At 59.1% G+C, this 27605-nt stretch overlaps 8 protein-coding genes across 8 annotated transcripts; 5 read left to right on the top strand and 3 right to left on the bottom strand.

The window, feature by feature from the left end:
• Window positions 1-2902: 2902 nt before the first annotated feature.
• On the top strand, window positions 2903-5072 carry D7B24_002493 (uncharacterized protein; the record flags this gene model as incomplete). Its single annotated transcript, XM_028636699.1, has 4 exons — window positions 2903-2936; window positions 3501-3661; window positions 3752-4184; window positions 4246-5072. 4 exons carry the CDS (start codon window positions 2903-2905, stop codon window positions 5070-5072), a joined length of 1455 nt encoding a protein of 484 aa, XP_028497645.1.
• A 754-nt stretch (window positions 5073-5826) lies between these two features.
• Window positions 5827-7647, top strand: D7B24_002492 (uncharacterized protein; the record flags this gene model as incomplete). Its single annotated transcript, XM_028636698.1, has 1 exon — window positions 5827-7647. The coding sequence occupies one exon, from the start codon at window positions 5827-5829 to the stop codon at window positions 7645-7647; it is 1821 nt and encodes a 606-aa protein (XP_028497644.1).
• A 560-nt stretch (window positions 7648-8207) lies between these two features.
• On the top strand, window positions 8208-9281 carry D7B24_002491 (uncharacterized protein; the record flags this gene model as incomplete). The annotated part of the gene is made up of 2 exons (XM_028636697.1): window positions 8208-8655; window positions 8716-9281. The coding sequence occupies 2 exons, from the start codon at window positions 8208-8210 to the stop codon at window positions 9279-9281; spliced, it is 1014 nt and encodes a 337-aa protein (XP_028497643.1).
• A 267-nt stretch (window positions 9282-9548) lies between these two features.
• On the bottom strand, window positions 9549-13763 carry D7B24_002490 (uncharacterized protein; the record flags this gene model as incomplete). Its single annotated transcript, XM_028636696.1, has 5 exons — window positions 9549-9663; window positions 9776-12313; window positions 12405-12558; window positions 12629-13221; window positions 13297-13763. The coding sequence occupies 5 exons, from the start codon at window positions 13761-13763 to the stop codon at window positions 9549-9551; spliced, it is 3867 nt and encodes a 1288-aa protein (XP_028497642.1).
• Window positions 13764-15241: 1478 nt separating this feature from the next.
• Window positions 15242-16507, bottom strand: GH51 (Endoglucanase gh5-1; the record flags this gene model as incomplete). Its single annotated transcript, XM_028636695.1, has 2 exons — window positions 15242-16045; window positions 16106-16507. The coding sequence occupies 2 exons, from the start codon at window positions 16505-16507 to the stop codon at window positions 15242-15244; spliced, it is 1206 nt and encodes a 401-aa protein (XP_028497641.1).
• A 2385-nt stretch (window positions 16508-18892) lies between these two features.
• Window positions 18893-19761, bottom strand: D7B24_002488 (uncharacterized protein; the record flags this gene model as incomplete). The annotated part of the gene is made up of 3 exons (XM_028636694.1): window positions 18893-19332; window positions 19421-19595; window positions 19687-19761. The coding sequence occupies 3 exons, from the start codon at window positions 19759-19761 to the stop codon at window positions 18893-18895; spliced, it is 690 nt and encodes a 229-aa protein (XP_028497640.1).
• A 1086-nt stretch (window positions 19762-20847) lies between these two features.
• On the top strand, window positions 20848-22572 carry D7B24_002487 (uncharacterized protein; the record flags this gene model as incomplete). Its single annotated transcript, XM_028636693.1, has 1 exon — window positions 20848-22572. The coding sequence occupies one exon, from the start codon at window positions 20848-20850 to the stop codon at window positions 22570-22572; it is 1725 nt and encodes a 574-aa protein (XP_028497639.1).
• Window positions 22573-25160: 2588 nt separating this feature from the next.
• D7B24_002486 (uncharacterized protein) lies at window positions 25161-27448 on the top strand (the record flags this gene model as incomplete). Its single annotated transcript, XM_028636692.1, has 2 exons — window positions 25161-26571; window positions 26682-27448. The coding sequence occupies 2 exons, from the start codon at window positions 25161-25163 to the stop codon at window positions 27446-27448; spliced, it is 2178 nt and encodes a 725-aa protein (XP_028497638.1).
• Window positions 27449-27605: the final 157 nt, after the last annotated feature.

Genomic DNA, 27605 nt, shown 5'->3' with positions numbered 1-27605 from the left:
ATGAAAAGGAGGAAACCGAGACAGACAGCATCGTAAGAACGTGACCGGGCTGAAGTCGGCCGAGGACAGGGGGGCTGCTGGCTATTGATGGAGCAGAGCAGCACTGTAAATGGGACCTGGCTAAATCATGGTAATCACAAGAGGTCCGGCTCGGACTAGTGGGCGCCATTGTGAGCCGGACAAGTTCAACAGCCATCTGCTGATGACACTGAGAAATGAGTGTTTTGCTGATGCTTCTGTATAAACACGCGGCAAAGAGATGCTTTTGGGCATCGCCGACCCAAAAAACAGCGTTAAGCGGCCTCGCACAGCGGAGCTGGCTGTGTCCGTACGACAGGCGCATCTCATTGATGTGGTGAGGGTTCGTGATCCTAGTTGCCATGGCGGTATCTTGGCGGTCGGCACAAGCGGCGGGTGGAGAGGAGAACACGAGGTTGAGGTGTGGATGATCGACTCATCGTCCAGGGCACAAGTTGACGAGCCACCAGTTCGTTATCAAGGTCCGGAAAAAAACATGCTGGTGTAAATTATGCGATCGACGTCGAGCCATAGGAGGGCGAGTTCGCAAGAAAAGGGCCCGGCCCAACCTGTCATAGTCAAATGACGTCTGTCAGTGCTTGCGCGTGCTTCTGTTTGTGCGCAAGCTCAGCACACCAGTTTTGGCCTTGGGTACCATTGAAAAGGTGGTAGGTAGTCTGGGGAAACAAGCTGAGATGGGAAAAGACGGCATATCCAGAAAAGAACTCCAGGGGTCTCTGTTTCTTTTCTCAGCGCTTGGCTGGCGAAAGTGCCCTCAACACCCAGGCTGGGAGCGTCGTAGCATGTACAGTACGCACCATGCACGTTTGATTGCAGTGAATCATCTGGTGAGCAAGTCGGGGTTCCATTCCATCTCGGGGAGGCTTTACGATCAATAGAGGCCACCGGCAGATTCGAGAGCAGGGGGGCCTGACGATGTGCAGCGGAACTCCACTTTGACGAAAGATGGATTAGGGGTCTCTTCCCTGTTGTGGAGCAAAATACGATCTCGCAGCGGGACGCATTCGGTGGTGGGCAGTCTACCTTCAGCGAAAGGCCTCTTCGTTGGTGTGTGGTCACGAAGAAAAGATCACAGCCAGCCAGCGTTCAGGTCGACGCTGGAAGGCACTGGTGTCAAAAGGGCTAAACAGCTCTGGAGGCAAGGACCCGGGAACTCTCCCAAGAGTCCTTCCCTCAGGTACGCAGGCACGCGGGCAGGCTCGGCCTGATCCATGACGCAAGCCACAAATCACCAACCTGGTCAAGAGTTAGCCACTGATGAACACGAGTAAGGATGAGCTAGACAATCAAAAGAGCAATCACGGGTCAGGTTCTGGCTCCTTTGCTTCCATCTATTCGCCAATGGGCAACGACCCCCTTAGGCTTCTCCTCCACCCTTCGCTCGCCCCTTCCCCCTCCCCCCCCTCTCCCCTGGCCCCCCTCATCGTTCCTGACCGCTGACCGCCTTGCCGCTGCCGTCGCCTCCCACCTGTTTTGGGTGCTCCTGCCATTCGTCCTCCCCGCCAACCCCAACTGTCAAATGCTACCTGCGCCCGCACCTGCACCTGCCCTTGCCTTCTTTCTACTGATTTGCGACCGCAAGAAGAACAGCTGACCTGGCTTTACTCTGCCCTGCCTGCTCGCCTCACGCCGCTGAGTTCCGTTCGCAATACGTCGCAACATCTTGGCTTCGACACGCCGCATCTTGCTTCCGACCGAACACCTTCGCTCTCTCCTCTCCCAGGCATCCTCTTCACACTCGCCCACGAGCGCATCTCCACCCGAGTAACCGACACGAACCGACTGGACCAATCTCAAGGACCGCTCCTGCTTGGCTGTGACACATTGTTGGACGGCCGTCTGCTTCTCGCTCACCTCTGGGCTCTTTCATTTGAACGGCATCATATACTCCCATCACAAGACGCCGCCCAGCTTTCGCACTCTCAGCCTACGCCTGTGGCCCCTCACCATCGCTTCGGAACATCGTCATCACACACTTCTTGTCTTTCTTCCCTCGGGTCTTCGCGAACACCATAATTAATCCGATTCACCTCGGGAGCAGCTTGTACTTGGCCTTCAGCAAAATACAGAAAAAGCCAGCGCAGACAACATTTGATATCGATTCAGAATCGTTCTGTTGTCCCGGTGCTGCAGCGTGTCTCACTGTCTTGCGACGTTGCACTTCGACGCTCGAAATATTGGTTTCCGTGATACCTGGTAGCCTTCCTGGCCACCCCAACTGCGCTTCGTGCGAATAGAGACGGGACAAACGGATCTGCTTAGCATCATCAGCCCAGACAGATACTGCGCGCCGTCGACCTCGCGAACGAGACGACCTTGGTCTTGGCGCCCGCCTTCTGCTTGGATTCCACAACTCCCAACGCCTGGTTCATCCCGAGTCGGAGCCACCCGACCCCCGACAGACCGAACGGCAGACCGAACGACCCGAAATATCAGCCATTGCTATTCAGCAAAACCTCCGACGGCTCCCACAGCAATCCACCGTTGTTTCTCACTGCCGGAATCGACGCAGCCATTTTTGAGTTGTCTCCCTTCCGACAAGTGCCTACCTGCCGCCCGTGTTTCCAGCCTGCCCGCCGTACGCACGTCGCACACTTGCCGCCCACTCGACACATTCCACCCCAAGCGCCTTGGCTTTTTTTTGATCCCCAAGGTACATCAGCGGAGCTTTCGCCGCGAGACTGCCGCGTCACAGAGGGTAGATCACCCAAGGTTGCCGGAAGAGACCTCCAGAGAAGAGCGCCCTAGGCACATCTCCAGCGTCCCATTGATCTCCCGTCTATCGTCATAAGCTCACGAACCTCCACTTTTCCACCTGACAAGCCATACGACCTCGAAGGAATACCACGGATTCTTCCTCGCCATGTCGTCTCTACCCACATTCTCAACCCAGCCAGGTAAGCCAAGCCGAATGCGTGAATGCACGCGCTGGAAACCTTCTGCCCCTTTTTTTACCTTTGGACGGCTTTTGTTTCCCTGTTTCCCTGCATTACCCATTTTTCCCCTGTCGCTCGCTCCTGACCCGGCCCTTTGACGCGTTGACTCCCTGCGCCGGTGCACCACTACTGGGCTGTCAACCCGCCTACAGCCTATGGGGTTGCGGCAACCAGCATTCCTTCCCACCCCCCTTGTCCCCCCTCCCCCCTCCTCCACCTGCCTCCCTATCACGGACCGCGCAGCATCTCGAGCAAACGCTGCACTACAACGCGCTCCACCCAGTCGTCGAACCTGTTGTGTCATGTTGAAGGGATGATGTTTCATGTCCCCTCTCGACCTCGTCATTTACATGCATTGAACCGCCCATTGCCAGTGCTGTTGCTGACCTCGTCCCTGCTTAATAGGCTCCCAGCCTAGTCGGTCTGCTGGCCTAACGTTAAATCTCTCGTCCAACAACCCCTTTCGCAACCGGGCAGCTTCTCCTGGTGGCGCATTCAACAAAAGCCCATCACTCACGCCCACAGCGACCTCGCCCTTCGACGACCCCGTTCCTCCTCCGCGTCCTGTGTCGCGCAATCCATTTCTCGACCCAAATTACTCTTCCAGCCAGCCAAACCTGATTGACCTGAACGATATGTCGACCAAATTTGATTCCAAGGCGTCTCCAACGGCGGAGGAACTCTTCGTATGTGCTCATTTGCTTGACTGTGCCCGTCCCGCTTCCACCAATCTGGCGCCAACATGCCGCAAACTGCTCTCCGACTGACATGACCAGGACACCTTGACCATCGAAGACAAGAAACCCATCCCAGCCCGCCCGACCAACCGCCCCCCGCCTCCACCCGGCCGTGAGAACATGCCGCCGCCCGGACGCCGAGTCCCACCGCCTGGCCACCGACCGACTCGGTCGCAGGAAGAGGCCCTGAGAGCTCGCAGAATGCAAGGTGATGGCAACCGCCCGGATCGTTCTCGACCATCCGGCCCCACGGACTCCCCGCACCGACGCCCACCAGCCGGGAGACCGCGTCGCAACTCGGAATCATCAATTCTGGAAAAGCCAATGCCGGAGGAGGAGAAGAAGGCTCGCGAGGCCCGACGCCGTGAGCGTGAGCGCCGTCACCGCGAAGGTAAAGACAAGGAGAAGAAGCCTCAACGCAAGCTTGATGTCATTGACCAGCTCGACCACACCAGCCTTTTTGGTGGCGGATGTAAGTCACCACGTGCCCTCCACATCTTTCTCGCATCAGATCATGACTGACCACGGCGTAGTCCATCACGACGGCCCTTTTGACGCCGTTAACCCTAACCGGAACCGCAAGGGCAGTCGCCGTGCGCCCATGCAAGCTTTCCCCGAAGACTCGCTCAACATGTCGCTTGGCGGATCCGGCCCACTCAACAAGAACCCAGACCACGCCACCTTCATGGGCAATGGCACCGATGAGGCTTTCAAGGAGTACTCTACCGGTGTCAACAAGTACGGGTACAACTACCCATCGGCCCGCGGCGAGATGCCCGTCTTTGACCCGAGCGCGCGTACCACGATGCTGCACGGCGAAGAGTCCCTCGGCCTGGGCACTTCAACCTTCCTTGAAGGCACTCCTGCCACCCGTACGGCAATCCAGAAGCTTGAGGCTGAGCAGGCCGAACAGGCGAAGAACGACGGAATGCAGCGCAAGAAATCCCTAGCCCACCGCATTCGCAACCTGAACGGAAGACAGCCGCGCGAGTTCAACTCTTCAGGTCGCATGACCAACCCTGAGGCTGCCTATCCGCGCTCCCCGCCTGACGGCATGCCTCCCGCGACCACAGGCAGCCAGTACGGCAGTGAGCGCAACCCGTTTTTCAATGAGTATGGCAAGGAGGGCGAGGCCATCACAGTCAAGAGGACGGATTCAGCCGGTCCCCTGTCACCCATCAGCCCGCCGCCACCTGTGCCCCGACGCGGCTCCGACCAAGGAGGTCCTCTCGAACGCAGGGCCACGAACGAAGACGGCGACAAACCTTCTGGCGGATTCCTCTCCAGAGTCAAGAGTCTGAAGGGCGGCCGACGAAACCGGCAGGTCTCTGATAACATGCCGCCCGGGACTGCCGCTTAGAGCACGGGCTTTGAGATGGTGCTTGTCTCGACATGGTGAGCACGTGGATGAGCATGTCAGGGAGGCGCAATGGCACAATTGATGTGGGGGGTCGTTCTACGAGCCTACCGGAACGGATGGTCGTGACGCCAGCGAGGCCGACGATGGAAGCAGGTCATGCACGGGCCTCGTTTCTACCTATGATTTGTTTTTGTGATACCTTGTTCGAGTATGCACATAATTCTTTAGACGAGAAGAGATGGGTTGAACAATCCACCTGGTGGGTCTTTTCATATTTCCTTCAAAGCAGCTAGCCTCAGAAGGCAACGCTGTTTATTTAGCGCCCATACTGCGAGTTGAATCATGATCTCGTTCTCCATCAGGATGGTTCATTTTCAATTCCATTGCATGTGATACCTCTGGCGTCAATGATGACAATAGGTAGGCACTATTGTGAGGCAACCCTGACGTCATTCGACGGTGGCTGATGCAAGGAGCGAACGGTGTGCGCCACAATACCTTTCCTAGATAAGGTACCTGCTCAACAAGCATCGTCAGGTGACTTCGTGGCACCTCCCCCCGTCTAACCGCCTGCCAGCACGGGTCTCGACACGCGCCATCATTTCTTCATTAGTCGCGTTCATTCTTTCGAATCAAGGTGCCTGGTTCATCAGGTGCAATGATATGAAGGACTGACGGATCTTCAAGTTACCATCTCTCACTCTCTCTTGCCTCACCCGATTCTGCGACGTCAGATATATCAACAGGGCGCCACATGGCAGACGACCCGCCTCCTTCGCAGGCCAGCTCCCACTTCCCCATCGAGCCCGTCTCGGCATCCTCGCTTGCGGCGCGCGAGCGTTGCCGTAGGGATGCTCTGCGGCGCCGGGGCGCCATCGTGACAGGATGCCGGGAAGTTGACGAGGGGGCTCTCCTCGGGGGGCTCGAGAGGGGCTGCGTGACGGGAATCAGTGCCGAGGATGAGAGCTTTGGCATGCGGCTTGCGTTTCAGGCTGTGGCGCGGAGTCTCGTTGAAGGGGGCCAGAGAGCTGTGATTTTGACGACGCTGGCGGCTGCGGGCATCCTGCCGCTGCTGCGGGATGCGGTGCGGGCTAGGCTGCTGCAGGTTGGGAAGCAGGGGGACGACCTGAGGGCCGCAACCAGAGAGTGCCTTGGTAAGGTCTCTGTGGCGACCGTGTTCGATCTGGAGGGGGTCTGGGAGGTGTTGGATGAAGTTGACAGCGATGAGACCCGGCAGACTGTGGGAGACAAGGCTGCCGCCGACGTTCATGGAGCCAGTCTTGGTGGAGGCAAGGACACAAGTCCAGTCGGGCGAGATGCGAACTTCGAGACTGAGCTGAAAGAGAAGACGAACGAAGACGTGTTGGCGGTCCAGGAGACGGCTATCATCGAAACCAGGGAAAAAGATGTGCTGCCGCCACCAGCGACACAAAAGATCCAGACGGACGAGAGGGTCGTCATGCCGAAGTTGAACCTTGGACCGACTGAGATCGCGGACAGTGAAGACGAAGATTTCGTATCGTCACTTTCGTCCTCGCCATTGTCGTCGCCGCCGCCATCAAGCTTGGGCAGCGTGCCGACAGGTCTTGAGTTGAATGAAGAGGAGACTATTGTGGATGATCCTCTCGACGCCGCCTCCTCGCCCATGTCTTTAGCCGGATCTTCAGCCAACTCTTCAACCGACTCTATCGATGCGGTTCTGCAAGTACTGGCCCCCTTGGATGCGCCGGCAATAAGGCTGCGAGATCCTTCCCACCACAGCAACGAAATGGCTTCGAAAGAAGACGTGTCAAGCGGTTCAGGAAGCCCTCCTGCAGTACACCCTCCATCCCCGTTGCGCAGAAAATCCCCCTCGCCAGCGAAAGCTGAAAAGCCTGCAGTCAGGACGGACAGTTCAAGGGTCGCGACCTCGAACGCACCCATACGTGCATCGTCGACTGCGCCAGACATCATCCTCATCACCCACTTCTCGACTCTTCTCACCACGCTATTCGCACGCCAGGATAAGTCCGCCGCCCACAACAGCATCAATCTTCTTTCTTCCCATCTACGCCACCTGTCGAGAACTCTGCCAACAAGCCCCCTCATCCTTCTCCTCAACACCACCGCTCCTTCGTTGCCCGGCACAGCCGCCCCAGCGGTCGACACACCGTCGCGCAAGCCCTCTTCCCGGCCCTTAGACCCGACCCTCCGCTCCGTGTTCAACCCTCCGCCGCTGACCATCGCTGGCTACCAAAACGCCGCCTCTCGCCGGAATAAGCCCAGTTTCGGTATGGTCTTTGCGCAGATACTTGATCTACACCTGTTGTGTACACGTGTGCCGCGCAGCGCTGAAGACGCCGAAAGGATATTCGGCGACGCGCCAGGCGACGCGAGGTTTGTCTGGGTGATTGAGGTGCTTCTAGATGAGATTGGCGTGTGGGACCAAGGCCAAGGGCCGCGCCGGTCAAGAGAGCAGAGATGGGGGGCTGTCGATGTCGTCGGGGGGAACGTCGTGGATGCATTTGAGCCGAAAGCGCCCACTATACCCAAGGAGATTCGACTCGCTGCCGGGTTCGGAGGGCCGAGAGTATGATGTGGAAGTGTCACGAATGGAACTTGTGGTTCAAACCAACCTGCCCACTTCTGGTCTTCCGCGTGTTGGGATGAATCTCCAGCCAGCGCCATGATCAAATTGTCTCGACATGAAGTCGCCTCGTCGAGTCAGCCATCGAGTCAACGTCCTGGGTGTATTCAGGTCAGTCGTTCGCGCATGCATGCCTCGATCAACTGCCGACAATGCGGGGAAACCTGATGATGAAAGTGCTGGGCAATGTTCTTACGGAACATTGTTACGCTGCAGCCAGATCACCGTAACATCAGCGCACCCATACAGCCAACGCCGTCACTCTCGCGGAACCAGAGAACCGAACCCCAAGATGATCTATTTCCATGTCGGCGCCGTGGCTCCGGTGTCGTTTCGTAGACCAAGCCCGGTATTCCCGATTTAGGCCACAGGGGGCAAAGGTGTAGCGCTCAGTTGAGACGCATTATAAGAGAGGTCTTCTGGTATGGTAGTTGAGCCAAGGGCCCTGTCCGTTGATATCTCCATGTAGCTCAGACTCGGGTCGATCTGTCACTCTCAAGGTCGCCGAAATGCAGTCCCTTGCGTCACTCTTCCTCCTGCTCCTCGCCGCCTCCGTGCAGAACGTTCTCGCGCGAACACTAGGATGCGGCAAGACACCTCCTTCAAGCGGCACGAAGAACATCGGCAACCGCCAGTACATACTGCAGGTCCCTGCCAACTACAATGCCAACCGAGAGTACAGGCTCGTCTTTGGCTTCCACTGGCTTGGAGGTAACATGGGCAATGTGGCCCCGACTTACTACGGCCTGCGGGCCCTTGCCGAGGAGTCGACCATCTTTGTGGCTCCCAATGGTCTGAATGCTGGCTGGGCCAACAGCGGCGACTCAGATATTACATTTGTCGACCAAATCCTAGCCCAGGTCCAGGATGCCTTGTGCGTCGACGAAACGCAGCGCTTCGCCACGGGCTTCAGCTACGGCGGCGCCATGTCAAACGCCCTTGCGTGCGCACGCCCCAGTAAGTGAAGGCTCCCTCTTTTGACAGCTGCACATCTCTGACGTGTCTGGGTCAACCCAGCTATTTGGCGTGCCGTCTCTGTCATTGCGGGTGCTCAGCTGAGCGGCTGCTCCGGCGGCACCACGCCCGTTGCCTACCTCGGTATCCACGGGGTCATTGACAGCGTCTTGCCCATCAGTAGAGGTCACGAGCTCCGCGACCGCTTCTTACGCCTCAATGGTTGTGCAGCCAAGAATGCACCTGAGCCATCTGGCGGATCCAACGCTCACATCAAAACGGAATACAGCTGTCGAGAGGGTTTGCCGGTCTGGTGGATCGCCCACGGCGGCGACCATGTCGCCGAGCACCGCGGTCAGGGCACCGAGAACTGGATCGCTACGGAGACATGGGATTTCTTCACTCAGGCTGTCGGAGGCGGAAGCTCGCCTCTCCCTCCGCCTACGGTGCCACCTACGACACCGCCTGCAGTTCCGCCTACCACGCCTCCTGCGCCGCCGCCTGGTGGAGGGGGCAACTGTGCTGCGCGCTGGGCGCAGTGTGGTGGCCAGGGATGGAGCGGTGCGATCTGCTGTCAGTCCGGGAGCACTTGTCGTGCGCAGAACCAGTGGTACTCTCAGTGTCTATAGTTGTTGTCCCGGTAAACCCTAAGTATCATCGGGTCGCTCTCCTGAGCCGGCCGTGTCATGGCATGAAAGAGACTTGCAGATATATTCAATCACGATGAAGACGATTCCACTTGACCAACACCGAGTGTCGAATGTCTGGTTGTCACAGCTGTGAAAGGCCCAGACTCAGGTATTACCATCTGTTAGGTCAATGATAGCCACTGGCCTACCTAGCTAGAGGGACCGCCTCTGACGAAGAGACCTTCATCCTCTCCCTTAGCGCAAGCCTCAGCCGTTTCCCCCATCTGCTACTAGACTTCGCTGATAATATTTCGATTTGTGGTTTGGCTGGTTCCCGTGGAACTGGATCGCTTTGTCGTTGTTGTCGTTGTGGTTGTTGTTGCTGCTGCTTGTCAAGTTCCCGCTCTTCTTCTACGCTCGCATCATGGATTTCGCTGTCGTCAACAACTGCTACCATGTTCTCTCCGGCCTTCGGAACCTTCAGAACCCCATACCTCATCTTGGAACGAGAGAGATTGACATCGTGCTGCATCCACCAGCCCTCAGGATCATCACTCGGCACGTCCCCATCTAGCAATCGCTTCTGTGCCTCCGCATGAACGAGCTTATCCATCCCATCAGTCTGCATTCTCACGTCCAAAGGCCCCCAGGACGTTTCCGCGAACTCTAGTGACCTGATGTTCTCCTCTCGGTAGGCGTGCGCGTGCCCTAAGCGGCCTTGACGAGCTATTGCTAGCATGACGTTGTAGTGGTAGGTCGAGACGGTTTCCTCGTAGTCTTTCATCGTATTCATACCCGGTACGGGCGGCCTATCAGCCCCCATGGCCCCCCACTCGACGAGACCCTTCATGGCATCTCGATGGCATATCTCTGCTTCCGCAGCGCGCCCCCGCTGTTGGAGGTGCACCCCACGCGTATTGTGAACCGAGAAGGTCTCGACGAAAACAGTGATGTCCGTCTGCAGGAGAAATTTGCTCATGAGCGTCTCGCGCAGCTCAAGGAGCCTGTCACTCTCGGCGGCCGGAACACGCCCCGTTCTGAAGAACTCGTCAAAGTGAATAAGGAACACGCGTACGTGCCTCTGAAACTTGCCTGAATCTTGGTTTCTCAGCTGCTTCATGCCCGGTGCCGCACACGCCGTCAGCATCTCCACGAATATGCGCGCGCTCGTTTGGGCCGAGTCGGGAAATTCGTCCGGAGCGTCTGCCAGCGTGTTGACCACATTGTTGGCCGCGATCCACGTGTCCGAGTCGACCACGCCCGTCGTTGTGATTTGTTCGTCGTACACCTGTTTGAACAACGCCAGCCCCTCGTTCATGTCGCCCGTTCCGTCACCGCCGCGCAGCAGCAGGTCTGCTTTGAGGTTCAGGAAGGCGAGATACTCCCGTCGGTTGACCCTCAGCTCCCCGTCTGGCCCCCTGACGTTCCTGAGCACCTCGTCAACGACAGTGCGCGCCTCGCGGCTGCGGCCTCCTCTGTGGAGCGCATGCGCACTGTTGTGCTTCGTGATGAGCGCCATCGCCGTCCACTCGTTCTCGGTCCCCTCTGTCGGGGGCTCGAGCTGCTTGCTGAGGAGATGCGCCTCGTCGAAGCGTCTCAGTTCTTTGAGCGCAGAGTATTTCTGGTTCAGTGCTGCGCGCTTCTGTCCGCTCAGGCGTGGGACGGATGTTGACGAGTGCGCGCCGTCGGCGTCTGCGTCCAGGGTCAGGTCGGCCGTCTCGGCCCAGGTGTCGATGTCCACGAGAGATTCCTCGAAGCGCTGGGCGTTTGTCAAGCACTGAATCTTGGTCCAGCGGAAACTGTTGAGGAGCGCCGGCTGATCGGGCCAAAAGTGCTTGGCCATCTCGAGAGCCTCGCTGGCTATCTGGCACGCCACGTGCACGTTGCCAAAGGCATTCAGGTAGAGTGCCAGGACGTGCATCAGGCCCGGCTGGCTCTCGCTCTGCAAGGCCAAGGACTGGGCCAGGCCGACGACGCGCATCGCGTGCGACGCGAGATAGGAGCAGAGCTGCCAGGTGTTGTCGTCCTCGCCGCTGACGAGCGGGAAGAGGGCGCCCAGCAGCCGGAAGCAGCCTGTGATAAACCCGGCCGGAGCTTCTCTGGTGCGCTTCCAGGCGTATTCGTGCGTCATGGGATGCATGCGCAGCTGCGGCCAGTCGTCCACGGCGTACTCCTCGACGAGCGAAAGCTGGATGAGGCGCGCGAGCACGTTGCGGAACTCCATGTCGCTGAGCCCGGCGAACTCTGGAAACTGCCGCAGCAGGTCGCGCGGCACCGAGTCCCAGTGCAGACAGGCTAGGTACCCGAGAAGCGTCACCGACAGCGGCGACGACTGCTCGAGGCGCTCGAACGAGATCTGCCAGGTCAGCGCCACGGACTGCACCGCATTCCGCGGGTCGCGGGTCCGTCGGTCGTGCGTCGATGCCTTGAGAGCCTCGAACTTGTCGGTTGCTTCGCGAAAGGCGGCCGCGTACTCGCTCAGCGAGACTTGCTGGTCAATGATGTTCGCTGCCGCTTGTGCGATGGCCAGGGGCAGGTTGCCCAACAGGTCGACGAGTTCCCTGGCTCGTGCGCTTTCGTCTTCGGCGCCTTTCTGGAGCCTGGCTGGTATGAGCTTTAGCAAGAGTTTAACACTTTGTTCATCGTCCATGGGGACAACGTTCATGCCATCGTCTGGCGCTCCACAATCGCCCTGGAACCGCGGGTCCCTCGTGGTGACGAGGATCCTGCCTCGCATCGGGAGATAACTCTCCATGGACTCCCGGAACGTTGTCATATCGTCAGCGTTATCTAGTATCAGGAGCCAATCGCCAGGGTACTGTTCGAGGTAGTCCCTAGTCTGCTCGAGATGGTCGTCTAGAACGGCACCAGTCATGGTCTCGAGCCTGGGGGGCTGATCATCATCGTGAAGCATCCGATTCAAGACTTTGGAGTAGTCTAGCTTGAAATTGTTCGACTGGTCTGCGCGGATCCATATGACCGATACTCGTTGGCTCATCGTGTCAGCAAGCTTCAAGGCCAGCTGGGTTTTCCTTAGTGGGATGTCAGAGGTAGCGACTACAGGGTTGATTCGGTTTTATTGGTAAGGAAAAGAGACAGAGATGGGGAAAAAGGACTGCGTACCCGACACCGCCTAAACCCCATAGAACAAAGATCTGGCTTGTCTCGCCGACGTAGGTCCAGAAGAAGTCCTTGAGAACATTCGTGTAGGCCGCCCTGTCGATGAAATTCACACATGGACTACCTCGGAGAGTCAACTTGCGCGTGACAACCGGAACTGCCTCACAAGAATCATCAGCGGCTGATCTCCGCACTCGACGCGCGACATGTTCGAAAGCAAGACTAACTCGCAGCGTCTGGATCAAGGAGAGACTTGGCACAAGTGACAACCGACTTGCCCGTCTCGTACTTGGACAGGTACTCCATCGTGAAAGCATTCATCCTCTTCGTCTCCTTCCACTCGTCGAGCTTGAGCGCCTGCAGGCCCTGCGGCACGTTGAAGCGAAAGTAGCGGTGGCTGCGCTCGAGCTGCTGCCCAAAGGAGCTGCTGAGGAAGGCGTCGGCGACGTCCTCCGAGTCGGTCATGATCTTGACGACGCTCTTGACGAGGGCGCTCGCCGAGTTGGACACCTCGCGGACCTGCGCGACGCCGGTGCCGATGCTCAGGGTGCAGCCGATGGCGCGGCCCTCCCAGCCGCGTTCGCTCTCGCGGTTGACTTCGTTCATGGCCTCGTTGATCGGGTTGTTCCTGCGCATGGCGCCGTCGACCCATTCCTCGCCCGTCTTGAGCGTGACGGAGCGGAAGAACATGGGCGCTGCGGCGGTGGCGGCGGCGGCCTCCCAGATGGCGCACTTGTAGTTTTGCTGCGTCGGGTGCCTGGATGTGTAGTTCCGGATCACGTCCACCTTGCTGGTGATGCTCCTCGTCACACAGACCATGCTTGGAGTGGTCAGGTCAGTATGTCTCGGCTGGGCGTGGAGAGACCCGGTCACGGTATCTTCTGGTTCAACTCACACTCTACACTGAGGATCCTCCTCCCAAAACAACTCATCGGCCGATTTGCCGCGCTGGACAAGCAGATCCCGAATGGCGCCTTCCAGCAGTGCCACGTCATAGAACGAGCCGGTAGCGACTTTCTTGAACAGCTTCCCGATGGGGTTCTGGGCGATGGGGTTGCCAAACACGACAGCGCTCGTCTTTCCGTACTCGCTCAGGCACTCGTCGATGGACATGTGGAGGCGGCCGAGCATGATGGCGATGAGGCCCCCCGTCGACGTGCCGACGATGAGATCAAAGACATCGCACGGCTTCGGCTCTGGGCCTTTTCCGTCTTCGGGTGTCAAGGCTTCAAAGATGCGCTTGAGGATGAGCAGGGTCGAATAGCCCTTGACGCCGCCGCCGTCGAGCGATAGCACCCGGAGGCTGCGGGGCCGGCCCGCGCCTCGGGACGGGCCTTGTGGAGCGTGCGACGGGGCGGGCATGGACTTGGGGGGGCGAGCTTAACTATCGGGCGCGCAGTAAGCATACATTGATCTTGAAGAGCACAGAAAATGAAAACTCATCATAAGCAGAGCCCGGCCCAGATCAAAGAGGAGGCCGAGGTCGAGGGATTCAGCTGAGGCTCAGCTGAGCGAAACCCCTCGCATGGTCCGTGCACGCATATGACAGGTTCAAAGGCTGACAACGGTCGATGCTGAGGTCGATTGTGTTTGATGGTACCAAGAAATAGATACTGGACACGGCTCTATGGTTTGGTTTTCTCTGCAGAGACACCATGGCTCGCCTTTCTGTGTTTGATCGTGACCCAAACGCCTGTTGACCCCAAGACCAAAGACATAAGATAACCCTAACCCTCACAGCGCTATTCCTCCAGCCTGTCTTTCGTTGGTTGTCCAAGTTGTATATGGTTCTTCACTGGCAACCCAGCTCGTTGCCAGCCATTCAAGTATCTCTTGCACGCGCTCTGCCACTTTGAAAGCAGTCGGCCTCTCAGGGTCGAGGAAAGCCGTCTTCGTCTTGTCTCGGCTGCCTGTCTGCACGACGACGTCCCCGGATGGTTTCGCCACCGCTGGATTTGAGACTGTCGACGGAGTTGAAGATTGAGTGGCCGGCGTCAATGAGACATGCTGAACAAGCGATTGCGCCAATGATCTTCTGTGGGAGCACACACAAATGGTGAGGCGGCGTTCGGGGGTGAAGTCCATGATGTAGGATGCGTCAACCAAGATGCCATGAGCTACGAACATTGGCGTCTCGAAGACGTCAGTCTGACAAGACTCTTCATTGCCTTTTAAGACAAACTCCTTCCATAATTGTGAACGCTCCTCATCAGGAAGGCGAGTCATGCCGCAAAGTGGTTAGCATGGTGAGGGCTGCTCTGAGGTGGCCATCAAGGTGGCACCGAATGACGTGCGACGAGGGGAAACCTCGCAGCGATCGAAAGAAGGCGCTTGTATGGAGAATGCACGATAAGAACGGGGACATCATGGTGTTCGAAATGCAACCTCGGCTTATTCGAAGCTGATTGGACCTTGTTTCACGTATGAACGATACGAACCGTGAAGTCCACCCGAGGCGTTGGGGCGGCCTTTTGGTATCTGGTCTTTTGGTGTTTAGTGAGCTTGAACTCGATGCTCGGGGTCTGGGCCAATGGACACCAACAACGTCAAAGAACAGATTCTGCTTTGAAAGACACAAACAAAATCACAAAGGAAGGGCCAAATCATGGTGGCAATATGTACAGTTGAATTTTATGTATCGTCACAAAGTATGTACGTGGTCAAGTATGTACGGTCCTGAAGCTTGCTCCCTCCATCGCTATGTACAAGCACCCTCCCCTCTATGCCCCTCCGCATCATGTGAGTCCCAGCGGGGACCAATCATTTGTCTGGATGCCCGAGGTTCCAGCCCTCCGAAAAGGAAATGGGATTCAGGCTCAGTCTGTCTCGCCAAAGTCCATCTAAGGGATGAACTCCTTGAGCAGAGCGTTGTAGTACTGGTAGCCAGTGCCACTGGGGGGCTCGAAGCTGTACATGTAGGTGTCCCACCAGGGGCCGGCGGCCCACCAGAGGTAGCCCTGCCAGACGTCGGCGTTGGCCTCGAGGAAGGTGAGCAGGCCGCGGACCGCATCGCGGCACTGCGTGTTGGCGCCGCCGGCAAACTCGCCAATGATGCCGACCTTGCCGTTCTGGCGCAGCCAGTTGGTGGCGGAGCGGACGCGCTCAACGCCAATGGTCGAGGAGACGCAGTTGGGGCTGGTGCCGGAGCTGTCGCTGTCGAGGTACTGATGCATCTGGTAGACAATCTTGTTGAGGGGGTCGACGAGGTTCTTCATGCTGTCGTTGACGTCGGCCCAGCTCCACGCGCCGGACCACTGGTTGCCCTCGACGAAAATAGTCTGGGTGGCGCCGGCGGCGCGGATGCCGTCGATGGCGGCCTGGTTGAGGCTGACGACGAGGGCCTGGTCCATCGAGTGGTACTCGTTGTTGGTGTCCCAGACGACGCGGCTGTTGGAGGCGAACTGGCTGGCGACGTTCTGGTGGTACGTCTTGAACGCCGATGTGCTCGTGATGATGGCGCCGTTGAAGCGGCCGTAGTTGTGGGGGTCGATGACGGCGTAGCCACCACGGCCCGTGATGAAGTTGACCACCTCGGTCAGGTTGCGCAGGTAGGCGGCGTCGAGGGCACCCGTGATGCCGTTGGGCGCGAGACGCTCCATTTTGTACTGAACACGGAACGTGTTGTAGCCCTGGCCGAGCAGGGTCTGTCAAGTCTGTCAGCGCATGTCCTTCTATCCTGCGTAAAAGAAATTGCCTCAACGTACCGAGATGGTCGACGTGTCAGGGAAGATGTAGTGCTTGCCCCACTGGCCGGGGAGGACGCTCTCGCCGAACTCAGCGCCGGCCTCGTTGGTGCCGTACCACTTGAACACAGCGCTGCCGGGGTTCGTGGGAGTCGTGGGAGGCGCCGCGGTGGTCGTCGTGGCGCGCGTGGTGGTGACGGCCGGAGGGGGAGCGACGGTGGTCGTGGCGGCCCGGGTCGTGGTAGCGGCCGGGGGAGGAGCGGCGCCGGGCAGGCACTGGCTGTACCACTGGTTGGAGAAGGTGCACGTATAGCCGGCGACGCAGGTGGTCGGACCGCTGTAGCCCGAGCCACCACACTGGCCCCAGGGGCCGGACTGGGCGATGGCGCCGCCCGCGAGGACGACGGGGAGGAGGAACTTCATGATGACTGAGGAGAGAAGGATCGGTTGTACTCTGTCTGCAGGAAGGGAAGAAGGCCAACAAGGAAGTCAGGAGAGAATCTTCAGGCCTCTATATGTAGGCCCCCTTTTTTTCCCTCCTTCGTGCTGTCCCTTCGCTGGCCCGCTTTGTCGTTGGACCCATCGTTCCCATGAGGCACGGTTGATGAGCACATCACAATCAGGCCCCGCTCGGGCCGGCGACGCCCTCATTCTGTGGTCCATCTGTGGTCCATCCGCGGTCATCTGTGGTTCATCTGTGGTTCAAATCAGGTCTTTCATTTGCGCCAAAGGCGACATGAGGGGCTTCTCGGAGTCTGGGCGCGCCGCGCGACGGTTGTTATGCCGGCCATTCCCTGGCTTGGGTGGTATCGTGTGACGTCTGGGTCCGGAGGGTTGCTGTTTTAGGCGCGGGGCGTCGACGGCCGTCGATCAGTTCCAGGCCCGCGGCGACGTGGGGGCAGAATCGCGCTGATGAGGAACCGGACGTTGGGGCTCCGGATGGGCACATGGCTGGCAAGTTAGGGCGCAAGGTCGGCAGCTCAGGGCCGTCAGGGGGCGAGGTCATATATGGTGTCCGGCTTCTGATCCGAGAACCCAATGAGCATGACTCGGCTCTGCTCGTTTGAGAGGGCCAAGACCTGGAGATCCGGGGAAGCCCTGACGATCTGTTGAGGTTGCAACAATGCCAAAAACGCTGGCTGACGCGGCTGACGCCCAAACGCTTGTTTCTGGTAGATAGATTGATTTTGATTGCTCCGAACGAGAGGCATCCAATATCATACGCCAGGGAAGCAAAGGCCACGCTTCAAACGGTGCCGAGTGGCGTGCGAAACACGTCACCAACAGAATCGGATCGTTCAATCGGCTCGGGACGAAGGTCGTGTCTCTGCATTCGCGGAGCATTGTGACCTGGATGTCGTCAAGCTGTGAGGTAAAAGAACATGGACGAGCGCCGTCGAGCCGTTCGTCCAGTGATTCTAGGACCATGTTCTACGAGGGCCATTGGCCACCGCTGTCGACGGAAACGTGCAGAAGAAACGGTTTGATGGCGACACATCGGGCATGTCCCCCAGCAAGAGCGAGAGCCTGCTTTGTACGCCTCGATCTACCCTCGACGATGGTTCCTGAGAGGCATGACAGCATTCGCATGATGGAGATCCAGATCGCTTCGGGATGGCCCAGGGTATATTATCGATGGCTTGCCGCCAAAGGGGCGCCGAGGTTGAAGCATCGAGGGTATCTAGACCGCATCTCCACTTGAAGACATGATGTCTGCCAAGAAAGAAAGTACCGCTCAAAGGCCCGTTCTGCTGAACACATCCAGAAGAGGCGTCGAGTTGACGTCGGATGTTTTCCCTTGAGTGTGCTGCAGCAGGAAACTTTACGCAGTTCGCCCGTTTCGGTGAGCTGTCATCTCCGCATCGCAGTTGAGCACGTGCCTGTGGTTAGCCACATCATCAGCCACGTTTGGCCGTTTCATCTGTGGCTGAGAGGTTTCGTCTTGGAGAGTGTATGTACAGACCGGCCGGAAAGGGGGGATGTAACCATTGTCAAGCAACGCGGATGACAATAGTTCCTGGGCTGCTGGGAGGGTACAGTATCCTCTTGTCTTGGCTGCCTTTCATGATGGCCGATGAATCATATCTGGTCATTTTGTACAGCACAAGCGCACAACAGCCTTGTGAGATGCATCATGGCAGCCACGTGGAAGTGAGTATGAATGGCCGAGGGTTCAAAATGATATTGTCGGAGGGGCTGGTCTTGAAAGACCCGGGGGTTCCGGACTACCTTGAATCAACGGTGCGCCGGGAAATGCGGTCGTTTAGTGATGATGGTCCATGATCCGATATGATTCATGTTGTACACAGTGATACCCCATGCGCTGGCATGATTCATGTTGTACACAACAACCCCCTGTGTGACGAGAAGCGCCAAACGGCGAGAACAAATAGACGAGGTGGCGAACGAGTTATTGGCCATACTGTAGATGTCGAATTCCTCGTTTCATCCTGCGAGGCATCACTGCGACCGCACCGTACCATAATGGCAACACTGACTGGACTCGTAACACAGCGAGACACGCCTTGAGCACAAGCTCGACTTGAGGTGAGGCAGAACCCCCCAATACATCTTCCACCACCCCCACCGACCCCTGGCCATGATGACCATTTGCGACTGAATGTGAACAATCAAACCTCTACTGGGCGCACACCCATGCACCCAGTCCCTGAAGACACGCGCAAGCCGACATCGTCTGAGCAAGAGCCTGTAAGGTCACACGAGAGGGGGGGGGGAGTGATGCAAGCAAGTGAAAAGAGGAACATCAATTCATCTAACCATCCTTCTCTCTCACACACACACACACACTTAGTCCTCATTTGACGCCGACTCCTTGCCCATGCGCATGACGCTCTTGAGCGCTTTCGTCTCGGCCTCCTGACGCGCGAGCCGCAGCCGCAGCTCGTCGCGCTCCCTGACGGTCTCCTCGAGCGCCTTCTCGAGCTCCTCGATCCGATCCACCTTTTTCTGGCGGTACTTGCGCGCCGCGATGGTGTTGCGCTGGCGGCGCTGCGCCACCTCGGACGACTCACGGTCCTGGCGGTGAGACGGCAGCGCGGGGGCGCCGCTGGTGGAGCTCGGCGTCGTGTTGGGGGGCGAGTGCGACGTCGAACGGGTGGCCGGCGGGTGAAAGGGTGGGCTGTTAGAGGCCGAAGGAAGGTCATAGGAGGGGAGAGAGGGAATGGACGGAGAAATGTTGGGCATAGATGGGGGAAGGGGAGGTGTGTAATCAGGAAAGTTGAGGAAATCTTGAATGTCACCGTCAGCATCGGGATTCAGCCAGTATTATGTACCGTGTCTGTGAGCCAGAAAAAAAGGACAACATGGGACTCTTACCAGCTCCGATCTCCAGGTCCGGAAATGTGGCGTCCGCACCAAGACTGGTCGCCGAAGTCGCGGGATCCCATGTCAAAAAGTCCCAGTTCGGGGACCCGTCGACAGAGGAGAGCGCGGCGCCGGCGTTGGCATCTGGTAGGGCACAGGCGGCAAAGGGGTCCAGGCCCTGCCACCCCTGAGGACCCGGGAGACCGAGGGCTGCGATGTCATCGAGGCTTATGATCTCCGCGGGCCATTCAAGGGCATCACTCGGGGTCGAAGCGAACCTCGAGCTGCGAGGGCTGGTAGAAGAAGACGGTCTGGCGAACCGCCGCTGCTGCTGAGCATCCGGTAGCGGGCATTGTTGCAGAGTGTGGGCGGCCTCTCTATGAGGCCGGGAGGCGGTTCAATTCGAACGGTGTCGAAAACGCTTTTGCGTACGCGATGGTACGGATGAGAGGAGGAGGGGGGGGGTGATGAGAGAAGGAGGGGATGTTTCGAGGGCGTTGACGTCGGGGCTTATCAGCATAAATGGGACTGGGAAGCGGCACAGCGCCATGGCGCGATCACTCGTCCGCGGGCCATCCGAGACGGGAAAAGAGGGGCTGCGACGGCCCTAGTCATGTCACGTGAAATGACTCATCGGAGATAGCCCGTTTGCGTCATAACGCACCGGTACATACATGTCAGCACGACACATGCAATCCCGGAAGTATCCGGCTCGGCAACATTGACCAGGGCTGACGCGCGGGGGTGTGGAGGGTGGTCGTGCTGACACGCCAAGGAACACACTGCACGGGAATCAGGATCAACCACACACACCACCACCGTCCGGAATAGGCCGCCAGGTAAACTCGGACCAACACGGCATTTGTCTGCCTGATCGTGCTGACGGCTGCCTCATGCACACTTTCTCCTTTGGTGATCGGCGAGACGAATCTGACACGGAATCAAGCTGCCTCCTCCACCTTGACGGTGCCTTTTCGAACATATCATCAGGCACCTTCACCTCCCTCCAATCTGGGAACAGCGCCAGCTGGCTGTGATCCATCGTCGTGATCGATTTTTCTACTGTCAATATACCGCCTGTCTCCCTGTCTTTTCTTTGTTCGAGCATCTGGCCCACATCATGGCTAGCTAATGCTTACATCTACTGCCGCTCATGGAATCCCTCCCACGCAGACCAAAGGCCGGGCCAGGCAATGACTCTGAGTGAATTACAGCCCTCCAATTGATCCTGCCGAATCCACTGACTGACCTTTTCCTCTCTTTCTTCTCCTTCAAGCTCAAGCTCCCCAACAGTATCACCAAGCAACCACGCCAGCCAAGATGCTGCCTCTGTCACTGAACGTCAACGACTCAGCCGCACGAGCACGGCCAAGGTCCGTACGGGTTGCGTCACCTGCAAGAAACGCCATGTCAAATGCGACGAGACCAAGCCGTACTGTATGAACTGCCTCAAATCACGCGGCTACTGCGAGGGCTATGTGATCAAGCCAAGAAAGAAGCGGTCCAAGCCGGAGACGACAGCCCCAACACCAGAATCGGTCGTGAGCAAGCCCGTAGACCGGCTTATGCAACTCTCTCCGAGAAGACTGCTTGAGCCCAACGTCAACACGATGGACTTCGAGACGGACCTCAACGCCCTGTATTTCGACGAGTTTGTCAGCCTTATGCGCGTCTCCATCGGCGGAGGCACCGCGGCAGGGGCCAAGCTGTGGAGGACCACGATGCCGCAGCTGGCGCGCACGAATGATACCCTCCGACACGCCGGCATCGCCATCGGGGCTCTCGCCATGTCCCATCAGATGGAGCCCATGAGTCCGACGCAGGCTCTCACGACGCTGAGTCCGCATTACCAGCACGCCGTGGCCAGCTACTGCCGTGCCCTGCGTCTCCAGGGGCAGGCCTCGCCGGGGACGATTCTGCAGGACACACTCTTCCTGTCGGTGCTCTTCATCTGTTTCGAGATCATCAGGGGCGACCGCCAGTCCGCCCTGCAACACATCAATCATGGCTTGGCCGTGCTGTTCGCCACGGTGAGTGGCGACTACGGCGACATGTCGCACCTCGCTCCAAACCCGAAAGCCTTCCTCGCCGACCTCGTGGACACGTTCGCCAACCTCGCCCACCAGGCTCGCAGCGTTCTCGATGGGCGTATTGGGAGCGGGCCTTCGCTGCCGGCCCTCAACAAGGGGCTCGAGGAGAACGGCCAGACATTCGAGGCGTTCACGCTGCTCCTGCTGCACTTGCCGAAAAGCACAGCCGAAATCGAGACGTGCCCAGTCGAGTTTCGCAACGTGGCCGAGGCCGAAGAGTACTGGGTCGCGACCCAGAGGCACGGCGCCCTCAAGGCGCCGGAAACAATGCAGCTCGTCTACGACTCGGGCCTGTTGCAGTCCGAAGACGACGACGAGGTCGACCGCATCATCGTCGACCTGCTGGCGCACCCCCATCTGGACCGCGTCTGCGCCGAGGTGTTCCGCGTCACCACCATCTGGGACGGCGCCTTCCAGCCGCTCTACCGCCGGCTCATGCTCGCGGGCACGGCCGACCGGGACAGCTACCTCCGCGCGCTGCACCTGCGGCTCATGTTCCTCATCGTGCACTTCATGTCGAAGCTGCCGCAGCTCGGCGACCACCGCACGGCGGAGGCGCTGACGCCCGTGTGCCGCGAGATGAACTCGCTGCTCGAGACGAGCCTGCGGACGCTGCACCTCGGCTTCACGACGCCGGCGCACCGCGTGTCGCTCGACGGCGGCATCACGTGGCAGCTGTCGCTCGTGGCGCTCTACTGCCGCGACCCGCTCGTGCGCGAGGACGCCATCCGCATCATGGAGCGTTACCCGCGCCGCGAGGGGCTCTGGGACACGCGCATCTTCGTCGCCGTGGCGCAGCGGAACCGCATGATCGAGAAGATGAACGCCGAGCACGGCACGCCCCAGGAGCAGTGGCTGCGACTGTGGCGGCGCGAGTTTCTCCTCGAGGACGCCGGCAACCGCATCCTCATGCGGCACATGGCCTGGGACGAGGCGCGCGGCGGCTGGGAGCTCGTTGAGGCGGCCGGCGAGATTGATCCCGCCACGGCCGAGGCCGTCTGGACGAGGCAGCCCATGACGGGCAAGAAGCGGTTCATGTTGTCGAACCTCATACCGATCCCTGGGCGCGAGTAGAAGGGTTTTTGGTCACGGGTCTTGTTTGGCCAAGGCAAGATGGCCATGGCTGTGTGTGTACAATATAGTTGACGTGCTCGTCGTGCTCGTCGTGCTCGTCGTGCTCGTGGGCGTACCAGCACTGCACCTTGGCGTTATCAGGGGTGGGCTACGGGTACTACCTCTCCATACCAATTTCTTTCCAACTCCGTGTTGCGTGCAGCCAATGGTAGCAGGCTTTTGCCCGTGGTTTGATGGTTTCTCGCAAGGGTGACATCGTCCCATGCGTGCTGCTTCGCATGATGAGCGATAGCGTAACGATCATCTGGCGGCAATCGGGCCTCGCCAGATGCGACTTTGGGCTGACAAACAAAAAAGTATGTCTCGTCAGGATTGGATGTGCCAGAGGAAAACCACGACAAAAAAAAACCCCCCAAGAAATACTAGATCAGAACCACGTGGAAAGCCTGTAGGTAACGGCTGGCCGGAGAAACCGCCCGCCAGATTGGCATGTCGCATCGTCACCAGTCCTATTGTAGCTTCACACACCCACGACGACTGACCATTGACAATGTGTCGACCGTCACATCGCAAGGCCGTTGTGTGAGTTTCAAGGTCACACAGATCGAGTTGGCTTGGCAACACAAGCAACGCCCTTGTAACCACTTGGCGCTTCGAGAGCCATGTGCTGGATCGCATCTCGCATCGTGGGGGGCATGTCGCAAGAGATGAGCGCATGCCAGCGGGCAACGTGTGTGCCAATGATATGGACATGATGTCACTGGCAGGCTGAGATGAAGGAGAATACAGGTCCACGGTGGAGAGGAGGGGACTTTTCGTTAGCGGGCGGGTGGGCTGGTGATGCTCGCATGGATGGGCGAACACGGACCTCTGCTGTAGATACAGTGGTCCCCCTGTTCGTTCACGTGCGGTGGGCAGCAGGGCCGAAGCGCGTCCACCGGCCAGCCGTCGGCGAGGTGGGGGGGCTCGTGCTCGCTGTGAACGCTGGTGCCTGGTGCCATGCTATTTTGATCATGGCCTCAGGGGACGAAGAAGCCGACTCGGTGGGCTCGACGAGACAGAAAAAGAATACGAGGTGAAGATGAGGGAGGAGTTTTGCTCGAGGTGGATGGATGTAGTGAATGAAGTCTGGGAATTTTCCAATTGCCATGACGGAAGATCACTCGGTTTGCGAAGACATGCCACCACGTCGCGACAGAGTACAGATACATAGTAGTCATGGCAGACACCCTCATCAAGATGTAACAGGAGACGGGGCAAAGGCCAGACGAGGGGGTTTCGTGAGGACGACTCGTGGGAGCAGCGGCGAGGCGCAGGGCGTTGTTCCGCCAACTGGGGGCGAGCACTGCGACTGGTGCTGAGCCCGGGGCCCTTGGCCCACTGCCCACCGCCCACTGCCCACTGCCCACTGCCCAGGGCGCCCCCCCCCCCCCCCCGTTAGCGGCCCCGCCGACGCTGCGCATGTCTCGCCCCAGGAGCCCCCCTGCCACAGCTCCACTAAAGGCTGCTTCCTCGCTCGTCCCCTGTCACACTGTTCACCAGCCCTAACCCTAACCCTGTACTGCCCTCTGCAGCCGGACCCAGGTCATCACAGCCTTGTTCCGGCTTAGCCTGGTGCTGCAGCACCTCGACATGGTCGACGGCGGGCATCCCATCTCATCATCATCTTCCATCGCCCATCTCCCCCCAGCCCAAAGACTGGGGCCAGATTAGCGTTGTCCACCCACACTACACCTTCCAGGATGGGAGCCCTGGAAACAGGAGACAGGACCACTCACTCACTCATTCACCGGCGGTCGCAAGGACCGCAATCCTGTTCTGCTACTGCTGCTGCCTTTGCCTCTGCCGTCCTTGGCTCTCGCTCCTCCCCCCAATACCCGTTCTCTCTCTCACCCTTTCCACATCACGACTGTTTTTTGTTTCGAATAGCCCTTGACGAACTGAAGAACATCCTCGTCTTGGCACCTCGCGCGCCCATCAATTCCCACACTCGCAACTCTCGAGCCTGCTCGCTCGTGAGACCTGATCCAGCCTGGTCCAATCCCCCCAAGAGAGGGAGGGGTCGAATACGAATCGCAATACACCACACCACTACGCACACCACAGCACACCAACGACAACCACCGCCGGCACCTGCCCAGCCGCAACGGGAATACGAACACAGCCCGCGCCCCGTCACCCTCTACCCTTTTCTCCTCTCCTGCCCTTCCCCAAAATAGTCCCGAACTTGGCACGATCCGCCTAATTCTCCGAGACCTCCAACCTCTTTGTCTCTCGTCCACCGCCCTCGTCCCTCGTTCGACTGGTCGTTCGTGCAGACTAGTGTTTTGGGAGGCTCTCACCACCTACGCCGCCCGACTGTTGCGACTTCGTCTTCACGTCCTCGACCGCGAATTCTCTCCACCGGCGACGCAGACTTGCTTCTTCTAGCCCGCGCCAACGACACCACCACTCGCTCGCCGTCGAGGCTCCCGTCTCCGTCTCTGTCTCTCTCTCTCTCTTCTCCCGCCTGTCTGTCCACGGCTGTGGACATCCCTCTGTCGCTTCCTCTGCAACATTGCACCCAGCCCTGGGCGGAAACTGAAACAATGAGTCGCTACCAAAATTACGACGATCCATCCTACGGCGAGAGGGAGCCCCTCGACAACAACTACCATCGCTCCCCCTCCCGCTCGCCCGCCCGCAACATGAACGACCCTTACTCGGACCCATATCACCAGTCGCAGCAGCAACAACACTATGCGCCTCAGGGCTATCACTACGAGCAGCCCCATCCCGAGTCCAACTTTGAGCAGCTCCGTGCCGAGCGCCAGTACAACCGCGACCACGCACAGACACAGACACAGAGCCAGGGCCAAGGCCAGGACAGGTACGCACCCGACCAGCACCACCAGCAACAGCACCACCACGAACCCAACGCCTACGACCGTCACGCACCCTACCCGCCTGCCCACGGCACCCACGGCAACTGGGGTGTCACACCGGGCGCCGACAACTTTGGCAATACTGCTGCCGGCGGCATGGCTGGCATCGCCTACAACGTCGCCGACCAGAACGCCCGTCAGTCGGGCGTCGACGCCATGGACACCGGCTACCCCTCGGCACCACAGCCTTCGCTCGCGCAACCTGGCCCCCCTGCTGGCGGCTACTACCAGCAGCAGCGTCCCGCGCCCCTCGACCGCGACAGCCACTCCTCTCTGACGCCCCTCGGCGCGGCCGCCGTCGCCCCCGGCCAGGGCACCCCCTCCCGCAGCCCCCTCGGCTACGGCGCCCACGATCCGTACAGCGACGACCCCTATCAGGGCTACTCGACGTCTCACCACAACCTCGGCGTCGTGAACCCCCACGACATTGCCGACGACGGCGACGACGGCCTCGGATACCCCCGCCCTCAGCGCAACTCCATGTTGAGTCTGTCGCACAGCGACCGCGGCAGCAGCGTGGCTGGTGGCGCTGCCGCTGCAGGAGGCGTGGCTGGTGCCGTCGGCGGCGGTCTCGCTGCCCGAAGCGCCGGCTCTGCCTCTGGCTCAGGCTACGGCCCTGTTCTTGGCAACGGCGGCGGCGGCGGCGGCAGAGGCGGTGCTGCGTATGATGGCGAAAAGTCGTCCGACTGGATGAAGGAGCAGGGCCAAGGCAAGAAGAAGTGGAAATGGGTCATCATCATCGTCGCCATTGTCGTCATTATTGGTGCCATTCTCGGCGGCACGCTTGGCGCCATTCTCCCACGACAGGGCGGCGGCGGGTCAAGCAGCGGTGGCAGCGCCGGCAGCGGCCAGAGTGCTGACGACGACAAGAACAAAAACGGCCTCCTGAATAAGAACTCGAAGGAGATCAAAGACCTGCAAGACTCGACAAACCTGCACAAGGTCTTCAGCGGCTTCGACTACACACCCCTCGGCGTCCAGTACCCAGAGTGCCTCCACGACCCTCCGTCGGCCAACAATGTCACGCGCGACATGGCCGTTCTCTCGCAGCTCACGAACACGATCCGACTCTATGGTGAGCAGCCATCCTCCTCCCTCTCTCTCTCTCTCTCTCTCTCTCTCTCTCTCTCTCTCTCTCCTCACGTGCGTTCGATCCATCGTGGACGCCTGGCTGACATGCTACAGGCAATGACTGCAACCAGACAGAACTTGTTCTGGACTCGTTCAAGCAGCTCGAGATCGACAACACCATGCGTCTCTGGCTCGGCGTCTGGCTCGACAAGAACGCCTCTACCAACGCGCGCCAGCTCGCCGAGTTTTGGAACATCATGGACACGTACGGCGAAAAGCCTTTCGAGGGCGTCATTGTCGGCAACGAGGTTCTCTTCAGGGAGGACATGTCGCTGACCGAGCTCGGCAATGTGCTCACCGAGGTCCGCGAGAACATGACGACCAAGGGCTTCTCGCTCCCCGTCGTGACGTCCGATCTCGGCCGCGACTGGGATGCGCAGCTCGCCAGCGTCTCGGATGGCGTGCTCGCCAACATCCACCCGCTCTTCGGCGGTGTGCAACCGACTGACGCGGCAAGCTGGTCCTGGAACTTCTGGACCCAGAGCGTGGGCCCCGTGTTCAAGACGAACAAGAAGCTCAACATTGTGTCCGAGATTGGCTGGCCATCCGAGGGTGGCGTCGGGTGCGGCGACCAGACGACGACGTGCACCAACGGCGCCGAGGCGTCGATTGAAGGCATCAACGACCTGCTCGACGACTGGGTCTGTCCGTCGATCGCCAACACGACGTACTTCTGGTTCTCGGCCTTTGACGAGCCGTGGAAGGCCAAGTTCGACACGCCCGGCAAGGAGTGGGAGAGCAAGTGGGGTCTTTTCGACGTCAACCGAAACCTCAAGAAGGGCATCAAGATCCCGGACTGCGGCGGCAAGACAATTGACTAGAGATTTGGCGTGTCGCCCGACCGAGGCCGCTCAAGGGCTTCTCACGAACGTTCACGAGACGTCCGGCTCGGTACGCACACGAATGGCCGTTGACGATAGGGCATGGCATGTGGCGGCGGCCGTCATCTCAGACCCCATGTCGGATTTTCTTTTTCTC

This window comes from Verticillium nonalfalfae (genome assembly GCF_003724135.2).
Source record: "Verticillium nonalfalfae strain VnAa140/NRRL 66861 chromosome Unknown scaffold_16, whole genome shotgun sequence".
Taxonomy (NCBI): domain Eukaryota; kingdom Fungi; phylum Ascomycota; class Sordariomycetes; order Glomerellales; family Plectosphaerellaceae; genus Verticillium; species Verticillium nonalfalfae.
This window is presented reverse-complemented; position numbering and strand designations above follow the sequence as displayed.